Raw genomic sequence first — 23,028 nt, forward strand, 5'->3', positions numbered from 1 at the left:
CGACGAGGATGGGATTCGAACCCACGCGTGCAGAGCACAATGGATTAGCAGTCCATCGCCTTAACCACTCGGCCACCTCGTCCCAGAAGCTTACTGCTTCCTGGTAACTATAGGGAGTAATAGTAGGGGGATGTGACGCAACGTTATGGAGGCCGCCATTTTGTACGGAAACAAAGATTCGATCATTTTTACAGCGAGTAATCAAAAGAAAATGGCTGCTCCCATGATGTGAGGGGTCGACAGTGGGGAGGGACAAAGGAAAATTCGGTAGAAAATGAGATAGCCTTCAAGGAAATAAAATTGATATACAGACTGGGAAGTTTAATTAAAGGTGTCCGGAACGGGGTTGCGCCGGAGTCTAAGGGGCGGAGCCGACGCGTAGAGCGGCTTTGCGCATGTGCAACCGCTAGGCGGTTACATTTGAATGCTGCACTGAGGTAGTCTGGGTGTTGTGAGGTGAAGCCGGTGGGCGGCGGCGGGCCCACTCTGAGGAGCGCGCGGACCCAAAGCAAGTCTGAGGAGCATTTATTTGTCAAGCAGCTGGACTGCGGTGGGTAAAGAGAATGACCCTTTCGTTCCAGGCTTCCAGGGCTGTGGGTTTCAGGTTTTTTTCTGGGCGCTCTGAAGGCTCCGCGGTGAGGCGTTGGGACGCTTCGTCCGCCTGGCGGCCTCCGAAAGCGAGGGGCGCGGAGTAGAAGTTTCCGCCCGTTTGCGGGGCTTTTATTACTCCCTGTAGCTACCAGGGCCTTCCTCCTGTGTTGGCGTTTCTCCCTCCACACCTGAGCGCCTCGGGCCTGCTCGGGTTCGGGTCCGCGGCGCCCCGCCGCCGTCTGTCAGGGCTCCGGGACTGCGTCTGGCACGCACCCCTTCCCTAGGGGACTCCGGCGGTTTGTATTTCCGACTCTGTCTTTTCGAAGCTGTAACTGAAGTGACAGTGTTGAGTGGTTTCAAGTGCTCGGCTGGGCGTAGTTCATGTACTAGCAGTTCTGAACAGTCATTGGTTTTCCTGCAGTTACAGTAACGCTGACGGAGTCAGTGTAAGTAAGCCACAAACGAGTTTTGGAAAAATCTCCATTAGTAATTCGGAGTTTGTTAAAGCTCCTTTTTCTTGCTGCTGACCTCCATATTGAGTTTAAGAAAAAACAAACAAGCAAACTCAAAATATTGCCGATTGGGATTTTAGAGATACTTTTGTAGAGAGGTGACGGAGAAAACCGGAGCAGAGCTTACTCTAGATATTAAGATTGAAGCTTTCACTTCAGTTGAATTGGATCCGTCGAATTCCTCAAGTATTGATGGGGTTCCTTGTGCCAGAGCCGAGAGCCAATGATTCAGAGACCCTAATCTGGAGGAGTTTTCAGTCCAGAACAGAAAAGTATCAATATTCACAAATAACTGTAACACAAGACAATGTAAAAGATTATGGGACCCTGTGAGGTGCCATGGGAGCACAAGAAAGGGAGAGCTTATTTGATGCTTTGGGCCCTGGAGACTAAAGGAGGCTTTGTGGAGGAGGGGGCACTTGAGGTGGAACTGGAAGGGAAGGATGCATTACGGAGTTGAGTCAATGTAAGATTTTGCTAATGGAAAGATTGGGTTCAAAGCCGTGTAATTCTCCTTGACTATGTGAATGGCTGGAAATGTTTACAAGATGACAAATAGATACAAAAATGTTTGGAGTGATGGTATCAGTGACATGTTTGCTGAATAAGAGAGCATAACAGAAGATGCCCTAGATATTGGTAGTAGGACAGTGCTATCCAATGAAACCTTGAGTGATAATGGTAACGTTTTATATTTGCACTGACCAACATGGTTACCCACTGGTCACAAATGACAACTGAAAGCCTGGAATGTGGCTATTGTGACTGAAGAACTGAATTTTAAGTTTTATTTCATTTAATTTAAATTTGGTACCCCTGGCTGGCTCAGCCTTTGAGCGCCTGCCTTGGGCTCAGGGTATGATCCCGGAGCCTGGTGATTGAGCCCCACATCAGGCTTCCTGCAAGAAGCCTGCTTCTCCCTCTGCCTATGTCTCTGCCTCTCTCTCTCTGTGTGTCTGTCTTATGAATAAATAAAAATATTTTCAATAAATAAATTTAAATTTAAATAGCTGCTGTATCGGATAGCACAGGTCTAGAGCCTGTTATCAGTGGACACAATGGAATACATTAACTCTAGAAACTGTTAGTGTAAATGCAGAAGTAGCAGAAGAGCCTGATAGTAAATATTTCAAATTTTGCAGTCTGTATAGTCACCAGCATCGTCTCTGTTGAATGTTCTTCTTTGTTTTTTGTTTTGTTTTCTTTTTGTTCTTTTGTTTCCTACAACCCATTCAAAATGTTTAAAAACAAAAACAACAAAACACACTCTTAAGGGCCCATTTGGCCCAGTAGCTGTAGTTTAAAGACCTCAGGATTATTTAGACTAGTAATTCCTAAACTTTCTTGTCCCTTAGGTCAGAATAAATACCTACCAGTTCCATTTATTAAGTCATTAGGTCCAAACAACTTAAAAAGTTAAGTTGAAATAAATTTATGTCCTAATTGCCTAGTAGCCATTTGAAAAAAAAAAAGCATAAATCGAAGGAAATGATAATATTTTTATTTTATTCTTAAATAATTACAATTATTTACTAATTGGTTATATGTGCCTGTTGAACACTACACAACTTCTCAAATCTTGGAATCATACTGGACACTGCCACCCTCATTTCCAGTACCACATTGATAAAAAGTACTTGCCAAAAATCCAGCTTTGCAATAATATGTTATCTAAATGAATATGATACAAATAGGTACTATTTGGAGCTTGTAATTCACACAGTGCCTGACAGCTGTTAAAAATTGCCATTTCCGGGATCCCTGGGTGGCGCAGCAGTTTAGCGCCTGCCTTTGGCCCAGGGCGCGATCCTGGAGACCCGGGATCGAATCCCACGTCGGGCTCCTGGTGCATGGAGCCTACTTCTCCCTCTCCCTCTGCCTGTGTCTCTGCCTCTCTCTCTCTCTGTGTGTGTGTGTGACTATCATAAATAAATAAAAATTTTAAAAAAATTGCCATTTCCCTCAAAATTTAAAATATCCCAGAACACTTCTGTGACTATGCTGCTGTAGCATCTTTGGGTGCCAGGTGCATGGTTTTAGAACCAGTCAATTAGTTACTGTGGCAGTGACCAAGAGTTCAACCAGTTCATTTTACAAATGAAATTTAACATGATGATCTGGGGTACCCTATTTCTGTTGAAGGTTGAACTTACAATTATATAATAAATAGGATTTTTTAAAAAAGAGGACTTCAGTAAGCTTTGAATCTCATCACATAATTAAGTGCCACCTGGTCTGCAGATTAGACAGGAATGATGTTCAATGACTATTTCAAACAGTGAAGATGTTTAGGTGATCCTGATTTGATAGTATTTAATATTTTTATCTGAGAATTTTGAATATGTCACTGAATTTGAAAATATTCCCAAAAGGAGAAGAACTGCAAGTCAGTGATTATAAAGTAAAAGTAATTTAAAAGAATTGTTTCTTATTAATTCAGCAAATTTTTATTGAGCTCCTATTATATACAAAGCGCATGCTAGTTTTTCAGAATGTAACAGTGAGCTTAAGAGACACCAGCCTTATTCTCATAGAATTTGCCATTGGGGCACAAGTAGTTTGGGGAAATACCAGGAATAATTAATTTGCATAACAGACATTTTTTTTTAAGATTTTATTTATTTATTTATTTGAGAGAGAGTGAGAGCACAAGCAGGAGGAGAGGCAGAGGTAGAGAGTGAAGCCAGTCACTCCCTGCTGAGCAGGAAGCCCAATATATGGGGCTCGATCCTAGGACCCTGATATCATGACTTGAGCTGAAGGTAGATGCATAACCGACTGAGCTGCCCAGGTGCCCCCATAACAGACTTAAATTTCAGTTGTGGTAATGCTACAAAAGAGACCTACATAGTGCTGCAGAGTGCTTTTTTTTTTTTTTTTTTTTTTTTTGGCTTTTTTTGCCAAGAGAAAATAGCAAATATAAATTCAGTGGCTCAGGAAAGAGCTTTGTGTGTACCGGAATAGAAATGCCAGTGTGGTTAGCATAGTGAGGAAGACAGTGGCATGAGATCAAGTGTGTAGTCTGAAAGGCAAGTGGAGACCACATCTTAGAGTTCATTCTCAGTACCAAGGGAAGTCATTGAAGGTTTTAAGTAGTGAGGGGTTTCTTAAATGTGACTTACGTTTAAGAAGATAACTCTATGTAGAGAAAGGACTATGGAGAATAAGAGTGAGAGCAGAGAGACCATTGAGGTGAATATTGCAATAGTTTACATGAGAGATAGTAATAGCTTGAAACCATGGTAGAGGCACTGAAGAGAGAAGTAGATGCATTTGGAATATATATATGAAATAGAACTACAAAGATTTGGTGATGAACAGAATTGGACCAGTAGGTACCATACTTGTTTGATCTCAGTGGGACATCTTCAGAGGTTTACCATTAAGTTGATGTTTGGTGTTGGGTTTTTTCATTTTATTTTTTTATTTTTTAATTTTATTTAAATTCAGTTAACTAACATATAGTGTATTATTAGTTCAGAGATAGAGTTCAGTGATTCATTAGTTGTACATAATACCCAGTACTCATTATTATATCACATGCCCTCCTTAATGATTGTCATCTAGCTACCCCACCCCTCAATGCTCTTCCCTTCCAGCAACCCACACTTTGTATCCTATAGTAAAGAATCTCTTACAGTTTGTCTCCCTAAAAGATTCATTTTGTTTTATTTTTACCTCCCTTCTCTTATGTTCCTGTTTTGGTTCTTAAATTCCACATATGAGTGAAATCATACGATATTTGTCTTTTCTCTGATTAACTTATTTCACTTAGCATAATACCTCTAGTTCCTACCTTTGTATCCTACGGTTAAGAATCTCTTAGGGTTTGTCTCCCTAAGAGATTTCATTTTGTTTTATTTTTCCCTCCCTTCCCTTATGCTCCTCCGTTTTGTTTTTTAAATTCCATGTATGTATGAGTGAAATCATGTATTTGTCTTTTTCTGATTGACTTATTTCGCTTAGCATAATACCTCTAGTTCTATCCGCATCATTTGCAAATGTAAGATTTCATACATTTTTGATGTCTGAGTAATATTCCATTTTATATATACAACACATCTTCTTCATTCATCTGTTGTTGGACATCTGGGCACTTTGCATAGTTTGGCTCTTGTGGACATTGTTGGTGTAAACATTGGGGTACTGGTGCCCCTTTGGGTCACTATATTTGTATCTTTGGGGTAAATACCTAGTAGTGCAATTGCTAGGTCATAGGGGAGCTCTATTTTTAACTTTTTGAGGAACTTCCATACTGTTTTTCAGAGTGCTTGTACCAGCTTGCATTCCTACCAGCAGTGTAAGAGAATTCCCCTTTCTCCACATCCTCACCAACATCTGGTGTTTCCTGTTTTGTTAATATTAGCCATTCTAACTGTTGTGAAGTGGTATTTCATTGTAGTTTTGATTTGTATTTCCCTAATGCCAAGTGATACCGAGCATTTTTTCATGTCTGTTGGCCACTTGTAAGTCTTCTTAGGAGAAATGTCTGTTCATATCTTCTGCCTCTCTCTCTCTCTCTCTCTCTCTCTCTTAAGATTCTATTTATTTATTTACAGAGAGAGAGAGAGAGAGAAACAGTATGTGCACCAGAGAGCACGAGCAGGGGGAATAGGAGAGAGAGACGGAATAGCAGACTCCCTACTGAGCAGGGAACTGACATAGGGCTGGATCCTAGGACTCTGAGGTCATGACCTGAGCTAAAGGCAGACGCTTAACCCACTGAGCCACTCATGTGTGTCCCATCTTCTGCCCATTTCTTGACTGGATTATCTGGTTTTTGGGTGTTGAGTTTGATAAGTTCTTTAAAGATTTTGGATACTAACCCTTTATCTGATAAGATTTTTGCAAATATCTTCTCCCATTCTGTTGGTTGTCTTTTGGTTTTGTCGACTGTTTCCTTTGATGCAAAAGCTTTTTATCCTGATTTTATTTATTTATTTTTATCATGATTGATTTATTGGTGAAGTCCCAATAGTTCATTTTTGATTTTGGAAATGTGTCTAGCAAGAAGTCACTGTGGCCGAGGTCAAAGAGGTTGCTGCCTATGTTTTTCTAGGATTTTGATGGATTCCTGTCTCAAATTTAGGTCTTTCATCCATTTTGAGTGTATTTTTCTGTATCAGATAAGAAAATGGTCTCATTTCATTCTTCTGCCTGTGCCTATCCAATTTGCCCAACACCATTTATGGATATTCTTTCCTGCTTTCTCAAAGATTAGTTGACTGTGGAGTTGAGGGTCCATTCCTGGGTTCTCTGTTCTGTTCCATCGATCTGTGTGTCTGTTTTTCTGCCAGTACCATACTATTTTGATGATTACAGCTTTGTAATATAGCTTCAAATCCGGAACTGTGATGCCTCCAGCTTTGATTTTCAACTTTCCTTTGGCTATTCAGGATTTTTTCTGGTTCCATACAAATTTTAGGATTATTTGTTCCAGCTCTGTGAAAAAAGTTGATGGTATTTTGATAGGGATCCCATTGAATGTATAGATTGCTCTGGGCAGCATAAACATTTTAAGGTATTTGTTCTTGGAATCCATGAGCGTAGAACGTTTTTCCATATCTTTGTGTCTTCCTCAATTTCTTTCATGAATGTTCTATAGTTTTCAGAGTACATATCCTTTGCTTCTTTGGTTAGGTTTATTCCTAGGTATCTTTATGGTTTTGGTGTAAACAGGATCGATTCCATAATTTCTCTTTTTTCTGTCTCATTGTTAGTATGTAGATATGCAATTGATTTCTGTGCATTTATTTTATATTCTGCCACTTTGCTGAATTCCTGTATGAGTTCTAGCAATTTTTAAATGGAGTCTTTTGGGTTTTCCATATGGAGTTATGGAGTATCATGTATTCTGTAAAGAGTGAGAGTTTGATTTTGCTGATTCAGGTGCCTTTCATTTCTTTTGGTTGTCTGATTGTTGAGGCTAGAACTTTTTTCTTTTTTTTTTTAGGCTAGGACTTTTAGTACTATGTTGAATAACAATGGTGAGAGTGGACATCCCTATCATGTTCCTGACTTTAGGGACAGGCTCTGAGTTTTTCCCTGTTGAAAATGATATGCTGTGGCTTTTTGTATATGGCTTTTATGATATTGAAGTACGTGCCCTTTATCCCTAAAGTGTGAAAAGTTTTAATGAAGAAAGGATGCTTTACTTTGTCAGATGCATTTTCTGCATCTTTTGATAGGATCTTATGATTCTTGTCCTTGCTTTTATTAATGTGTGTATCACATTGGTGGATTTGCAGATGTTGAACCACCCTTGCAGCCCGGGAGTAAATCCTATTTGGTCTGGGTAAATAATCCTTTTAATGTACTGTTGGATCCTGTTGGCTAGTATCTTGGTGAGAATTTTTCCATTCATGTTCATTAGCGATATTGGTCTGTAAATCTCCTTTTTGGTGGGGTCTTTGTCTAATTTTGAATCAAAGTAATGCTGGCCTCATAGAGTTTAGAAGTTTTCCTTCCATTTCTATTTTTAAACAGCTTTAGAAGAATAGATATTACTTCTCTAAGTTTTGGTAGAAGTCCCCTGTGTAGCTCTCCAGCCCTAGACTCTTGTTTGTTGGGAGATTTTTGATGACTGCTTCAATTTCCTTGCAGGTTATGGGTCTATTCAGGTTTTCTATTTCTTCCTGTTTTCGTTTTGGTAGTTTATACGTTTCTAGGAATGCATCCATTTCTTCCAGACTGCCTAATTTGTTGCCATATAGTTGCCCATAATATGCTCTTAAAATTGTATTTATTCAGTGTTGATTGTGATCTCTCCTCTTTCATTTATGATTTTATTTGGGTCCTTTCTCTTTTCTTTTTGATAATTCTGGTTAGGGAGTTATTTGTCATATTACTTCTTTCAAAGAACCAGCTCCTAGTTGGTCTGTTCTGTTGTTTTGGTTTCTATTCCATTGATTTCTGCTCTACTATTTATTATTTTTCTTCTCCGGCCGGGTATAAGCTTTATTTGGTGTTCTTTCTCCAGCTTCTATAGGTTAGGTTATGTATTTGAGACTTTTCTTGTTTCTTGAGAAAGGCTTGTATTGCTATTTACTTCCCTCTTAGGACTGCCTTTGCTGCATCCCAAGGTTTTAAATAGTTGTGTTTTCATTTGTTTCCATTTTTAATTTCCTGGTTGACCCATTCATTCTTTAGTAGGATGCTCTTTAACTTCCATGTGTTTGTGTTCCTTTCAAATTTCCTCTTGTGTTTAAGTTCAGATTTTAAAGCATTGTGGTCTGAAAATGTGTAGGGAATAATCCCAGTCTTTTGGTACTGGTTGACCTGATTTATGACCCACTATGTGATCTATTCTGGAGAATGTTCCATGTGCACTTGAGAAGAATGTGTATTCTGTTGCTCTAGGATGGAATGCTCTGAATGATATCTGTGAAGTCCATCTGGTCCATGTCTCATTCAATGCCCTTGTTTCCTTATTAAGGTCCCTTACTATTGTATTATTATCAACATGTTTCTTTAATTTTGATATTAATTGGTTTATACAATTGGCTGCTCCCATGTTAGGGGCATAAATATTTATAATTGTTAGATCTGGGATCCCTGGGTGGCACAGCGGTTTGGCGCCTGCCTTTGGCCCAGGGCGCGATCCTGGAGACCCGGGATCGAATCCCACATCGGGCTCCCGGTGCATGGAGCCTGCTTCTCCCTCTGCCCCCCCCCTCTCTCTCTCTGACTATCATAAATAAATAAAAATTTTAAAAAAATTATAATTGTTAGCTCTTCATATTGGATAGACCCTTTAATTATGATACAGTGTCCTTCATTTCTTCTTACAGTCTTTGGTTTAAAATCTAATTTGTCTGATATGAGGATTGCTACCCCAGCTTTCTTTTGATGTCCATTAACATGATAGAAGGTTCTTCACTCCCTCACTTTGAATCTGGAGGTGTCTTTGGGTATAAAATGAGTCTCTCGCAGATACCATAATGATGAGTCTTGCTTTTTTTTTTTTTTCCTTTTTTTTTTTTAATCCAGTCTGCTACCCTATGTCTTTTGATTGGAGAATTTAGCCAATTTACATTTAGACTAACTATTGAAATATGCGAAATTATTGCCATTGTATTACCTGTAGAGTCACTGTTTCTGAATATTGTCTCTGTTCCTTTCTGGTCTATGTTATTTTGGGGCTTTCTATTCATGTAAAGGATCCCCTTTAATATTTCTTGCAGGGCTAATTTAGTGATCACATATCCTTTTGGTTTCTGTTTGTCCTGGAACCTCTTCATCTCTCCTTCTATTCTGAATGACAGCCTTGGCTGCATATTTTTCTCATTTAGCACCTTGAATATATCATGCCAGTACTTTCTGGCCTGCTAGGTCTCTAGGGATAGGTCTATTGCCAACCTTATGTTCCTACCCTTGTAGGTTAAGGACCTCTTGTGCTGCAGTGCTTTCAGGATTTTGTCTCTGAAATTTGCAGTCTTCACTATTTATATGACAAGGTGTTACCAGTTTTTATTGATTTTTGAGGGAGGTTCTCCTGGACTTGAACGCCTATTTCCTTCCCCAGATTAGGGAAATTCTCTGCTATAATTTGCTCAAATATACCTTCTGCCCCCCTCTCTCTCTTTCCTCTTCTGAGATCCCAATTATTCTAAGATTGTTTTGCTTTATGGTATCACTTATCTCTCAAATTCTCCCCTTGTGATCCGGTAGTTATTTATCTTTCTTTTTCTTCATTCTCCATCATTTTGTCTTTCATAGCACTAATTCTCTCTTCTGCTTCATTATCCTAGGAACTACAGCCTCCATTTTTTATTGTATCTCAATAATAGCCTTTTTTATTTCAACCTGATTAAATTTTAGTTTTTTTATTTCTCAAGAAGGGGATTCTCTAGTGTCTTCAATACTTTTTTCAAATCCAGCTAGTATCTTTATAATCATTATTCTGAATTCAAGTTCTGACATCTTACTTATCTGTATTGATTAAGTCCTTGACAGTTAGTACTGCCTCTTGTTCTCTTTTTGGGGTGAATTCTTCTGTCTTGTTATTCTGTCCAGAGAAGAATAGATGAATGAGAGAGCAAAATGCAGAAATAGCAGAAATGACCCCAGAAACATATATATTAAACAAATCAGAAGAAACCAGAAGCCAAAAAGAAAAAGGAAAAAAAGAGAATATAATCAAACAGATGAACAGAACAGACAGAACAATATGTTAGATCCTGGGTATATTTTCATCTGTTAGAAGAAACTAGATCCCAAAATTCTAACGAAATATATATATATGAAAATAAAATTAAATACAATGAAAGGAAGTAAAAAATGAAAAAAAAATGTAAATATAAAAATGAAAAGAAAAAAACCTAAATAAAGTCGATAAAATAAGAAATTAGTTGAAAAGAAAAGAATAATTTTTAACTGAAAGAATCATGAGGGAAAAAAAACCCACTAATTCTATATACTATTTATTTTTCCCTACGCTGGAGTTTTGCAGTTAGGTGTTATTAGTAAACTTGATATTAGCCATTGTTCCTGCTGGTCTTCTGGAGGAGGGGCCTATTGCACTGATTCTCAGGAGTCTTTCTCCAGGAGGAATTGTACCCTCCTTGCCAAGGGGCCAGGCTCAGTGTAAGCAGCTCCAGATTGCTCTATGTGGTGTTTGTTCCCTGAAGGCTTTTCACACTACTTTGGGGGATGGAAATTGATATGAAAATGAAAATTATACCAACCGGATCTCCAGCCCCAGACCTGAAAATTCTCACCCCCCTCTTCAGTGAGCCCTCACAGAAAAGCAATCATTCCTGTCTTCCTGGTTTTTGTCCACACTCAGTGCTCACCTAGCCTGTGACTGAGCATTTCTGTATCAGGCACATAACCTTGCTTTGAATCTCCAAAGCCTGCTGTCTCCTGTGGTGCACCCTGGTGCCACTCCTTCTGAGAGAGATGGTGGGGATCTCCCCATGGTTCTGCCACTTGTTGGGCCCCTGCTTGGAGGGTGGTTGCTCAACAGTGTGTGCTGTGGTTGGTGGTTTATGGCAACACGGAGCAGAAAGCCTACTCTTGAGCTTGCTGTTTGCAGCAGGCTTCCCTGCTCCAATGCCTGGAAGCTCTGCCGCACTCAGCACCTCCATTCTTTTTGTGACCCTGTGGATCCTGAGACCATGCTGTCTCACCTAGGATTCCCCCCCTGCTTTGCTACCTGAGCACCTTTCAGGCAGGGATCTCCCAGAGCAGACTTCTAAAAGTTCCAATTTTGCATTCCACTGCTATATCACTTTCTGGTAGCTGGCCTATGGAGACTCCCTCCCTCCAGGGTTTATCTTCCAATATATTGCCTCCTGTTCACTTGTCTGCACCTCCTACCTTGCAAAAAGTGGTCACTTTTCTATTTGTAAAATTGCAGCAATTCTTGTCTTAGATCTCCAGTTGAATTTGTAGGTGTTCAGAATGATTTTATAGCTATTTAGCTGAATTCCATGGACCAGATGAAACCAGGATCCCCTACTCCTCTGCCATATTCCTCCGTACCTCTCTGCAATTGGTTTTTTAAACAGACTGTTTGTGAGATTAAGGGATTTACCTTCTCTTCCTAGTTTGTTAGGCTTTTCTTTTTTAAACTGGAAAGGGTGTTTTTTTCATCTGTTGAGATGATTATACGGTTTTTCCCTTTTAATCTGTTAGTATGGTAAATTGTAAAATTGATTTTTTAATGTTGAACAAGTTTTGTGTTACCAGAATAAAACCAGTGTAACTAAGGTATATTATGCTCTTTACAAAGTGTTGGCTTCTTTTTGCTATCTATTGAGGATTTTTATATTTATGGTGCTAAAATTGGCATGTGATCTTTCTTTTCTTGTACTATATTTACTTGGTGTGGTGGGCCTGCAAGTCTATATGTGAGATAAAGGTGGTTGCAGGTAAGAGCTTTCTTTTTTTTTTTTTTTAAATACAACATAATTGGCTTAAAATGGCAAAAGTGGTTGTTTTTGAGAAGGATATTGAGTGTAGGGGTACTGTTTTAAGAAACTAATCTTGAAAAATCTATTCCTAAAAATATTATTGTAAGTAGATATGGGTGTTATCTGTGAACAGGAGGTAAGTGAAACCAGAAGAATGGATAAACAGACTGAGAAAGTAATAGAGGATGAAAGGGGAAGGTGAGAAATCAAATATTAGAAGATGCCCATTATCTTATCTGTTTTGACAATTACTTGAATAAACTGATACTAAAAAACGAACAGATTCTGGGGTGTCTGGCTGGCTCAATTGGAAGCACACACAACTCTGGATCTCAGGGTCATGAGTTTGAGTCCCACATTGGGTATAGAGATTATTTTTAAAAAATTAAAAAATCTTTAAAAACAAAAGAAAAAAACAGATTTTTATTTCAGTTTGAAGTTCAGATTCATTATTACCTATTGTTTCCTAACTTGGCTTTTGTTATATGTGATGAAAGCATGTAAAATAAGGTATCTTTTAAGTACTTGGTTTCTTCTTTGGTTTGCTTTTTGTTTTTTTACTTCCAAAATAAGAACATTGATTTAGCAGCTTATATATATAGTATTAGTGTTGTGGTAGAAATGCTTATGTTATTGGGTCAAAATATATAGTTCTTCTGTTTTTTGAATTCTACAGTAGAAAATTTTCTTACCCAGAGGTGAAGTTCTAAAGTTAATGCATAAAATGAACATTTAGTATAGTTATAGGTAGGTAGGAAGTGAGACCAATTGAGGAAACTTCAGGTTATGCCTCTTATTTCATACTCTTTCCAAGACAAATACTCACTGAGTAGATTTGTAAACATAATCGGCTACATTTTTAAAAATGTTATTCTTAGGTCGGAAGGTTTTTTTGCTGAGTAGTAATAGTTGAATTTTCATAACAAACATGTATGTTATGCACATCCACTGTTTCTTTCTTTTTTTTTTTTTTTAACATCCACTGTTTTTTGATACCTAATTGATTTCACTTTGGGACTGAATTATATAATCCATAAGTTCCTATAAACTAGATCAAATTTTTATTTGAACCATTAATGCCCAAATCATCCCAGAGTTAGTCACTGATTTTATATCGAATATAAGACTTTTCCAGAAATATTAATTATAATGGAGTACTTTAAATTCAGAATTTCTCATTTCATGTTTTATAGCTCCATGGTATAACTTTTTCTTCCCTTTTTCTGGTCTTCCCCCAGAAAGTAATCCTGAAGTTACAACTTTGCTATTAATCTCTTCATAGTTTTTAATTTCTTTTCTTTCTTTTTCACCTGTTCTAATGTTGTGTATTTGTTACAGAAAAAGGTTTTCTTCAAAAATGGATGGGATGTCTTCAGAGACTAATGAAGAGAAGTAAGTTCATGAAGTATAGCTAAAAATGTTAAACTCTTTATCAGAGAAAGATACTTTTCCTACTAGTAAGACCTATTGATAACTTCTGAAATCTTTTTCCATTCTGTTCCAGGGAAAAGAAATAAATGTTACAAAGTCATAGCTTTCTTTGCCATATCTTTGTGTTTATATATCTAGAGTCAAAACTAAGAGGGACTTTAGAGACCACCTCTCATCCCTTCAGTTTAAGGATAGGAAAATTGAGGCCGAAGGAAATGAAATGATTGATCTAAAATTGGCATCACAAATTGGTGGCCTGTTTATAGCCTACAGACTTTTATTTCCCCTTAAACAGTGTTTTTAAATTTTTGAATTAATTGTTAAAACTTTCTCTTGAAAAATTGAGTGTAGAGCCACCTGGGTGGCTCAGTCAGTTGAACATCCAAATCTAGTATTTTTATATTAGTGTTACCTAAAATTATTATAGTCCAAAAGTAAAACACTGACTCCCTTATGCTATAGTTTAAAAGAGAATCTGTTTAAACAAAATCGAGGCACTGTAATTCTTTGAGGACTCTTTAAGTTTCTATGCTTATATTTCCTATTTTTTTTTTTTTAAGATTTATTTGTTTGACAGAGAGAGTACAAACGGGAAATGGCAGAGGGGAAGGGAGAAGCAGACTCTCTGCTGAGCAGGGAGCCTAATATGGGGCTCAATCCCAGCACCCTGATATCAGGACCTGAGCCAAAGGCAGATGCTTAACCGACTGAGCTTAACTAGGCGCCCTCGAGCATCCTGCACTAGATTTCAGCTCAGGTCATGATTTCTGGGTCATGAGATCCAGCCCCGCGTAGGACTCTGCACTCAGTGCAGAGTCTGCTTGAGATCCTCTCTCTCCCTCTGATCCTTCTTCTGTTACACTCTCTTTATTTTTCTCTAAAATAATAAATAAAATCTTGAAGAAGAAAGAGAAAGAAAAATTGAGTGTAGCAACATTGGGCTCATATTCTTATGGCAACAGCTAACCTGATCTGAATGATTGTGACAGTTTGACCAAGCAGGAATTCTCTGTTATCATCTCAACACCGCCTATTTTTCTTACATCTACTAGCTGATCTGTTTGGCCTCCATAGGCATTTGAATTTTTTTTTAAGATTTTATTTATTTATTCATGAGAGACAGGGAGAAGGCAGAGACATAGGCAGAGGGAGAAGCAGGCTCCTTGCAGGGAGGCCGATGTGACTCGATCCTAGAACCTCTGCCCTGAACCAAAGGTGGATGCTCAACTGCTGAGCCACCCAGGCGTCCCAGCATTTGAATTTTTAATTTTTTTTTTTTTATTATTTATGACAGTCACAGAGAGAGAGAGAGAGAGAGAGAGAGAGAGAGAGAGAGGAGAGGGCAGAGACACAGGCAGAGGGAGAAGCAGGCTCCATGCACTGGGAGCCTGACGTGGGATTCGATCCCGGGTCTCCAGGATCGCGCCCTGGGCCAAAGACAGGCGCCAAACCACTGCGCCACCCAGGGATCCCCAGCATTTGAATTTTTAAAACCAGATTTAAAAATCACAGAGTAGTAAAACCAGAGCTAGTTTCTTGGTTTATGACCCATTTATCTTATCATTGTACCTCTATAAATATGATACATTATGTTACAATGATTGTTTTTCAAGAGATATTCTTATAGTATACAATATGTATTTTAAAACACTAGTCTTCTAAATCCTGAATTTAATGTCTTATAAATTTTGCTAAGTGAGGGTGATGCCATGTGTTAAGTGAAAGTGATGGCCAATTTAAAAGCATGTAGAGGATGCTGTGGTGATGACTTGAAAATTCAGTCTTTTACCAATATGTCTGTAAATTTTTTTTTTCCTTTTTCAGTGACAATATGGAGAGACCTGTTAGAAGACGACATTCCTCTGTAAGAAACACTTAAATTAATAATTACTTTTTATTGAATGATGACTATATGCCACAGTAATTTTAACTCTAACATCACCATCCCATTCCCACTGGCTCCTATTGCTGTCTGGATAAAGACTCAGATATGTACTTGGTTACACAATTCTATAAATATACTAAAACTTGTACTTTATGAATTTCATGGCAATTTTGAGAATTGTATGTTATGTAATTTATACTTCAATAAAGTTTAAGTATATATTTAGTGTAGTAAGACAAAAAATTCAACTCAAACTGATTTAAGCACAAAATCTATTGGGTTTTGAAACTGAAAAATCCAGAGATAGGGATGACTTTTGCACAATGTAACTGACCAGGGCGTCCAATAATATCACCAATACTAGGATTTTCTCTCACTTTTCCACTCTGACTGCTTCCTCTGCGTAATCTCCATTTTCAGACGGGCTCTCTCCCCATGAGTACTACAGTACCTCCAGTTCTTTTAACTTACAGTTTCAAGTCCTAAATGAAAAAGGGTCTATTTACTCAAAATAAAACAAAAACAAAAGACTCAGGATTGAATCATATTAGCTCTATTATCTTGTTATGAATCAAGTCTTCCTTCCTAATATTGATGAGAGAATATCATTTGCATATTGTCCTAGACCAGCTCTACATGTTGTACCATAGGGCTGAGGTAGAGCTTTACGCAGACCACATGAGATGAGATAAGGCAAAATAGTTGTAGAAGGTGGGCAGGGAGAAGGGAATAGGTGCCAGATATTTAAACTGGCCATAAAGTATAGTACTGAACAGTATAAATTTGAGGAGTTTTAGAGGTTTTCACAGAAATTTTAACATCTCTACCTTTTCTCCTGTGATGTAATTTTAGTTGGTTATTAATATTAATCCCCAATTTTCTTGAATAATCCTAATTCATCTAGATTTTGAAACCCCCAAGGAGTCCTCTTCAGGACCTCAGAGGTGGGAATGAAGCAGTTCAGGTAAGTCTCTAGTACAAATGCTTTATAGATGACTATATTCAGTGATAATTTTAAGTCAGGAACTTCATTAGCTATATGAAAGAGAGAACATCATAAATTATTTCTTTTTTTAAGTAGTTTTATTTTTATTATTTTTTTTATTTTATTTATTCATAGAGACAGAGAGAGAGAGGCAGAGACACAGGCAGAGGAAGAAGCAGGCACCACACAGAGAGCCTGACGTGGGACTCAATCCTGGGTCCCCAGGATCACGCCCTGGGCTGCAGGCGGCGCTAAACCGCTGCGCCACCCAGGGATCCCGCCTTTTTTTTTTTTTTTCTTTTTTATCATTTCAACTACCACATGAGACATAGTTCTTAACCCTATTGTTTTTACTGATGAGAAAATTATATCTTAAGGGGGTTAAAAAATTTGCCCATGGTCACAGAACTAGTAGGATAATTCCTGTTTGTCCTTTAAGACTCAACGTTGATATCACTTCTCTTAGAAAATCATCCTTCAATACCTTCCTTCCTTTATAATTGTTTGCTAGTTACCATTATTAATTGAGAATTCCTTGAGGGTAGGAACTTTATCATGTGTTTTTTCAATTCATTGTGCCTGGTATAGTTGACTTTCAGTACATTTTATTGATTGATGAAATGCATATATTTTTGGAGACCATATAATTCTGAGTGCTGACTCTATTATGGTCTGTCTAATCTTTTTATTTCTCAAATACTTCAAGCTTTTTCTTGCTTTAGGGGCTCTGCACACATTCTGCCTAGACTGCTTTCTCTCTACCCAACTGACTAATTTTTAACTAATCTTTCAGGTCTCAAATATACTTCCTCAAAGAAATCTTCCCTGATTCTTAGGTTAGATTAGTGGTTGGGTTTATTTTTTTTTTTTTAAGATTTTGTTTATTTATTCATGAGAGACACACAGAGAGAGGCAAAGACATAGGCAGAGGGAGAAGCAGGCTTCCCACGGAGAGCCTGATGTGGGATTTGATCCTGGGGCCCCAGGACCACAACCTGAGCCAAAGGCAGACACGCAACCACTGAGCCCACCCAGGTGTCCCCCTGTTTTGTTTTTTTAACATAGTTTTCCTTCATAACACTCACTACAGCTTGAATTTTATATTTCTGTGGGTTTTTTGTTTTAATGTCTGTGTCGACATTAATCCCCAATAGATGAGGGACTATATTTGTTTCCTTTACCACTACTTTTCCATAACTCAGCACAGGACCTGGGGTGTGTGTGTGTGTGTGTGTGTTAAAATTTTAATGAATGCTGAATAAGTAACAGATTCATAGATCCATAAAGCTGTATTTATTTATTTATTTTTTAGATTCATAAAGCTTTAAAACCAACAGGACCTCACCAGTAATCTTAAATCCAATTCTTTAGTTTTATAGATGAGAAATATGAGGTCCAAAGAGGTTAAAGGTCCAAAGAGGTTTTTATCTAGGCCCACACAGCTAGTTAGTAGCAGACTTCACATTTGAGCTATAATCTAATTTCTAGCTCAGTGCTTTTTCCAATATAGCACACAAATTTCATTTTTTCTTTTTATCTTGCCTTTTTTTTGTTTTTAATAAGACATTAGTTTCTGTTAGTTTCAGCATTTACTGTGTTAATAATATTGTCATATTAAGCTTGAGACCACTTGTAGTGGCTAGGATGTTAACAGAGAGGATGAACATTCATGATTATTCCTTATAGTAAGACTTGCTTAGGTATTAATTAAGAATTAACATAGTAAAAGTCTCTATGGATTTTGTTTCTCTGTCTTTTGCTTTTTGTGTTTGGTATCTAGGTGAGTCAAAATGTTTGCTCTTGTTAAAGAAGATGAGAAAAAATAAAAATAGCATATTATAATGAAAAGATGCCCAGCATTACTAATCATTAGGGAAATGCTAATCAAAACCACACTGAGATATCACTGCATATCCACTAAAAGGGCTACTGTAAAAAAAGCCACAGAAATAATAAGTGCTGGCTAAGATGTAGAATAATTAGAATGCTTGTACACTATTGGTAGAAATGTAAAATGTTGTAGCCACTGTGGAAAACAGTATGGTGGTCTCTCAAAAAATTAAAATAGGGTTACTGTATGCTCCAGCAATTCCACTTCTGAGTGTATACCCAAAGGAATTGAAAGCAGGGTCCTGAAGAGAGACATATACCCCTGTCAAGCAGCATTATTCACAATAGCCAAAAGGTAGAAGCAAACTAGTGTCCATTGATAGAAGAACGGATAAACAAAATGTGGTATCAATGGAATATTATTTGGCTTTTAAAAAGAAGGAAGTTCTTGGATGCCTAAGTGACTCAGTGGTTGAGCTTCTGCCTTTGGCTCAGGGTGTAATCCCAGGATTGAGTCCCACACTGGGATGGAGCCTGCTCCTCCCTCTGTCTCTATCTGTGTTTCTCATGAATAAGTAAATTAAAAAAAAAAAAGAATTTCTGACACACACTACAATAAAGATAAACCTTGAGGACATTATGCTAGGTGAATTAAAGAAGTCACAAAAAGACAAATACAGGGCACCTGGGTGGCTTAGTCGGTTAAGGGCCTGATTCTTGTTTTGGGCTCAGGTCATAATCTCAGAGTTGTGAGATCGAGCCCTACATCACGCTCCATGCTAAGCATGGAATCAGCTTGAGATTATTTCTCTCCTTTTCCCCTTGTGTGTGCACTTGCACTCTCTCTCTCAAAAAGAAAGTAAATAAAAATATAACTAAAAGAAAAGACAAATACTTTATAATTCCACTAATCAAATTCATAGAGACAGAAAATAAAATGGTGGTGCTAGGATATTGGGTAGGGAAAGAGGATTTGTGTAATATATATGGAGTTACAGTTTTGCAGGATGAAAAGAGTTCTGGAAATAGGTTTCACCACAGCGCATATAAACTTAACACTACTGAACTGTACACTTAAAAATGGTTAAGATGGGGATCCTTGGGTGGCTCAGCGGTTTAGCGCCTGCCTTTGGCCCAGGGCGTGATCCCGGGGTCCTGGGATCAAGTCCCACATCAGGCTCCCTGCAGGGAGCCTGCTTCTCCCTCTGCCTGTGTCTCTGCCTCTCTCTCTCTGTGTTTCTCATGAATAAATAAATAAAACCTTTAAAAAAATGGTTAAGATGTATTATGCTAAGTGAAATTAGCTAGTCACAGAAAGACAAATACTGCATGATTCCACTTATATAAAGCATCTAAAATAGTCAAACTCATAGAAGCTGAGAGCAGAACATGGGTTGCCAGGGTCATAGAGAAGGGCAAAATGGGAAGTTGCTAACAGGTCTGAAATTTAAGTGATACAGGGTAAGTTCTAGAAATCTGCTACACAACATCATGCCTATAGTTAACAATATTGTATTATACAGTTAAAAATTTGTTCAGAAAATAGATCTTAAGTTAAGAATTCTGACCACTTTTAAAATAAAAATTAAGGGATGCCTGGGTGACTCAGAGGCTGAGCCTCTGCCTTTGGCTCAGGGCATGATCCTGGGTATGATCCATGGGATTGAGTCCCACATCAGGCTCCTACTGGGAGCCTGCTTCTCACTCTGCCGGTATATCTGCCCCTCTCTCTGTGTCTCCAATGAATGAATGAATGAGTGAATGAATGAATGAATAATAAATAAATCTTTAAAAAAATAAAATTAAAAATATTTTAAAGATTTATTTATTTCAAAGTCAGGGAGGGACAGAAGGAGGAGAGAATCTCAAGCAGAATTCCCGCTGAGTTCTGCAGAAACTAATGTAGGGGGCTCAGTCTATGACCCTGAGGTCATGACCTAAGCCAAAACCAAGAGTTTGATACTTAACCAACTAAACCACCCAGGCACCCCAAAAATTAAATTTTAGGAATGGTTAGGACGATAAATTTTGTTATATGTATTTTACCACAGTTAACTTTTTTTTAATCCTAAAAATAGTATGGTAAGGTTATTATAACAGGTCACATATCAACTTGCTTTGTCCCCAGTCTTTCTTCTTGATAGCAAAACAATCATTCATTAAAAAGGAGAGAGGAAAGGTATGGGACAGTAATCAGCTTCCTTAAATATATGTTGTTTCTGTCAGTATGCTTATTACCATTTTACAAATCATATTCATGTTTGTTAAGCGTATTTCAGAGAGATAAATACCAAAATTAATGATACCTCATTAACTCAGAATAAGACTTGACCTCTGTTTGTAGTATTCTGGATACCTAATTCACAGTAGTTTCAGTAAGAATCATACCACATAAGGAAACAATCAACAAAACTAAAAAGCAACCTATAGAATGGGAGAAGATATTTGCAAATGATACATCAGATAAAGGACTAATAAACAAAATCTATAAGGAACTTATCAAACTTAATACCCAAAAAAGAAAAAATCCTATCAAGAAATGGGCAGGAGACATGAACAGACATTTCTCTAAAGAAGACATCCAGATGGCTAACAAACATACGAAAAAAATACTCAACATCACTCATCAACAGAGAAATACAAATCAAAACCCCAATCAGATATCACCTCACACCGGTCAGAATGGCTAAAATTAACAACTCAAGAAACAACAGATGTTGGCAAGGATGTGGAGAAAGGGGAGCCCTTTACACTGTCAGTGTGAATGCAAACTGTTGCAGCTACTTGAAAACAGTATGGAGGTTCCTCAGAAAGTTAAAAGTAGGGATCCCTAGGTAGTGCAGCGGTTTGGCGCCTGCCTTTGGCCCAGGGCGCGATCCCGGGGATCCGGGATCGAATCCCACGTCGGGCTCCCGGTGCATGGGGCCTGCTTCTCCCTCTGCCTGTGTCTCTGCCTCTCTCTCTCTCTCTGTGTGACTATCATAAATAAATAAAAAAATTAAAAAAAAAAAAAAGAAAGTTAAAAGTAGAACTACTCTATAACTCAGCAATTGCACTGTGAGGTATTTATCCAGAAGATACAAAAACAGTGATTCGAAGGGGCACATGCACCCCAAAGATTATAGTAGCAATGTCCACAATTGCCAAAATATGGAAAGAGCCCAGATGTCCAATGGTTGAATGGAAAAAGATGTCTCACACACACACACACACACAGGTGTACACACACTGGAATATGACTTAGCCATCAAAAAGAATGAAATCTTGCCATTTGGAACAGTGCGGATGGAACTAGAGTGTATTATGCTAAGCAAAATAAGTCAGTCTGAGAAAGACAAATACTATATGATTTCACTCGTGGAATTTAAGAAACAGAACAGATGAACATGGGGGAAGGGAAGGAAAAATAAAAAAAAGAGAGGCAAACCATAGATGCCCCCCCTTTTTTTTTTTTTTTAAAGATTTTACCTATTTATTCATGAGAAACACACACAGAGAGAGAGGAGCAGAGACACAAGCAGAGGGAGAAGCAGGCCCCACGTGGGGAGCCTGACACGGGACTTGACCCGAGGTCCCCAGGATCAGACCCTGGGCCAAAGGCGTCACTAAACCACTGAGCCATCCGGGCTGCCCAGATACTCTTAATTATAGGGAACAAACTGAGTATTGCTGGAGGGGAGATGGTGGGGAAATGGGGTAACTGGGTAGACCTTAAGGAGGGCATGTGATATAATGAGCTCTGGGTGTTATATGCCACTGATGAATCACTAAACTCTACCCTGAAACTAATAATATCCTTTATGTTAACTAACTTGAAAAAAAATCATACCATATATTCTCTGCCCTTAGGAATCTAATGCTTTGAGAAATAAGAAAAGCTCTCGTCGAGTCAGCTTTGCAGATACCATAAAGTAAGTTGGAAAGAGGAATAATTAAAACGTTACAGGTAATGATTTTTTGTGCATCAAACCAGGTATGTTGATACTAACTGACTTGGATAATCTAGGTTTTTTTTTAATTTTTTTTTTTTAAATTTATTTATGATAGTCACACACAGAGAGAGAGGCAGAGACACAGGCAGAGGGAGAAGCAGGCTCCATACACCGGGAGCCCGACGTGGGATTCGATCCCGGGTCTCCAGGATCGCGCCCTGGGCCAAAGGCAGGCGCCAAACCGCTGTGCCACCCAGGGATCCCCGATAATCTGGGTTTTAATGACATAAGCATTAAGGAACTATTATTTAAAAGGTTGTTATTCAGTATTATGCTTGAGAAACATTAAAAGCATCACTGCTAAAATCAGAAACAAAACAGCTGTGTCTTACCACAGTTAATTTAATATTGTATTGAAGGTGCTAATAAAAATAGGGAAAGTGTACAACCCAGCAGTTGCACTGCTGGGGATTTACCCCAAAGATATAGATGTAGTGAAACGCCGGAACACCTGCACCCCAATGTTTATAGCAGCAGTGTCGACAATAGCCAAACTGTGGAAGGAGCCTTGGTGTCCATTGAAAGATGAATGGATAAAGAAGATGTGATATATGTATACATTGGAATTTTACTCAGCTATTAGAAACGACAAATACCCACCATTTGCTTCAACATGGATGGAACTGGAGGGTATTATGCTGAAATAAGTGAAATAAGTCAATCGGAAAAGGACAAACATTATATGGTTTCATTCATTTGGGGAATATAAAAATTAGTGAAAGGGAATAAAGGGAAAGGAGAGAAAATGAGTGAAAATATCAGTGAGGATGACAGAACATGAGAGACACCTAACTCTAGGAAACGAACAAGGGGTAGTGGACAGGGAGGTGGGCAGGGGGTTGCGGTGACTGGGTGATGGGCACTGAGGGGGGCACTTGGCGGGATG

At 38.3% G+C, this 23,028-nt stretch overlaps 1 protein-coding gene and 1 non-coding gene across 2 annotated transcripts in view; one reads left to right on the top strand and one right to left on the bottom strand.

The window, feature by feature from the left end:
- Positions 1–82, bottom strand: TRNAS-GCU (transfer RNA serine (anticodon GCU)). Its single transcript has one exon. It is a non-coding gene; the product is annotated as a tRNA-Ser (tRNA).
- Positions 83–418: 336 nt separating this feature from the next.
- KNL1 (kinetochore scaffold 1) overlaps positions 419–23,028 on the top strand; it is a 72,021-nt gene continuing 49,411 nt past the window's right edge. The window contains exons 1-5 of the mRNA XM_055316813.1: positions 419–550; positions 13,358–13,411; positions 15,275–15,314; positions 16,240–16,299; positions 22,000–22,061. Coding sequence (XP_055172788.1) covers positions 13,377–13,411; positions 15,275–15,314; positions 16,240–16,299; positions 22,000–22,061 — 197 coding nt within the window. The 5' untranslated portion in view covers positions 419–550; positions 13,358–13,376. The remainder of the gene's footprint in view (positions 551–13,357; positions 13,412–15,274; positions 15,315–16,239; positions 16,300–21,999; positions 22,062–23,028) is intronic.

Source organism: Nyctereutes procyonoides, unplaced genomic scaffold (assembly GCF_905146905.1).
Source record: "Nyctereutes procyonoides isolate TBG_1078 unplaced genomic scaffold, NYPRO_anot_genome, whole genome shotgun sequence".
In the NCBI taxonomy this organism is placed as follows: domain Eukaryota; kingdom Metazoa; phylum Chordata; class Mammalia; order Carnivora; family Canidae; genus Nyctereutes; species Nyctereutes procyonoides.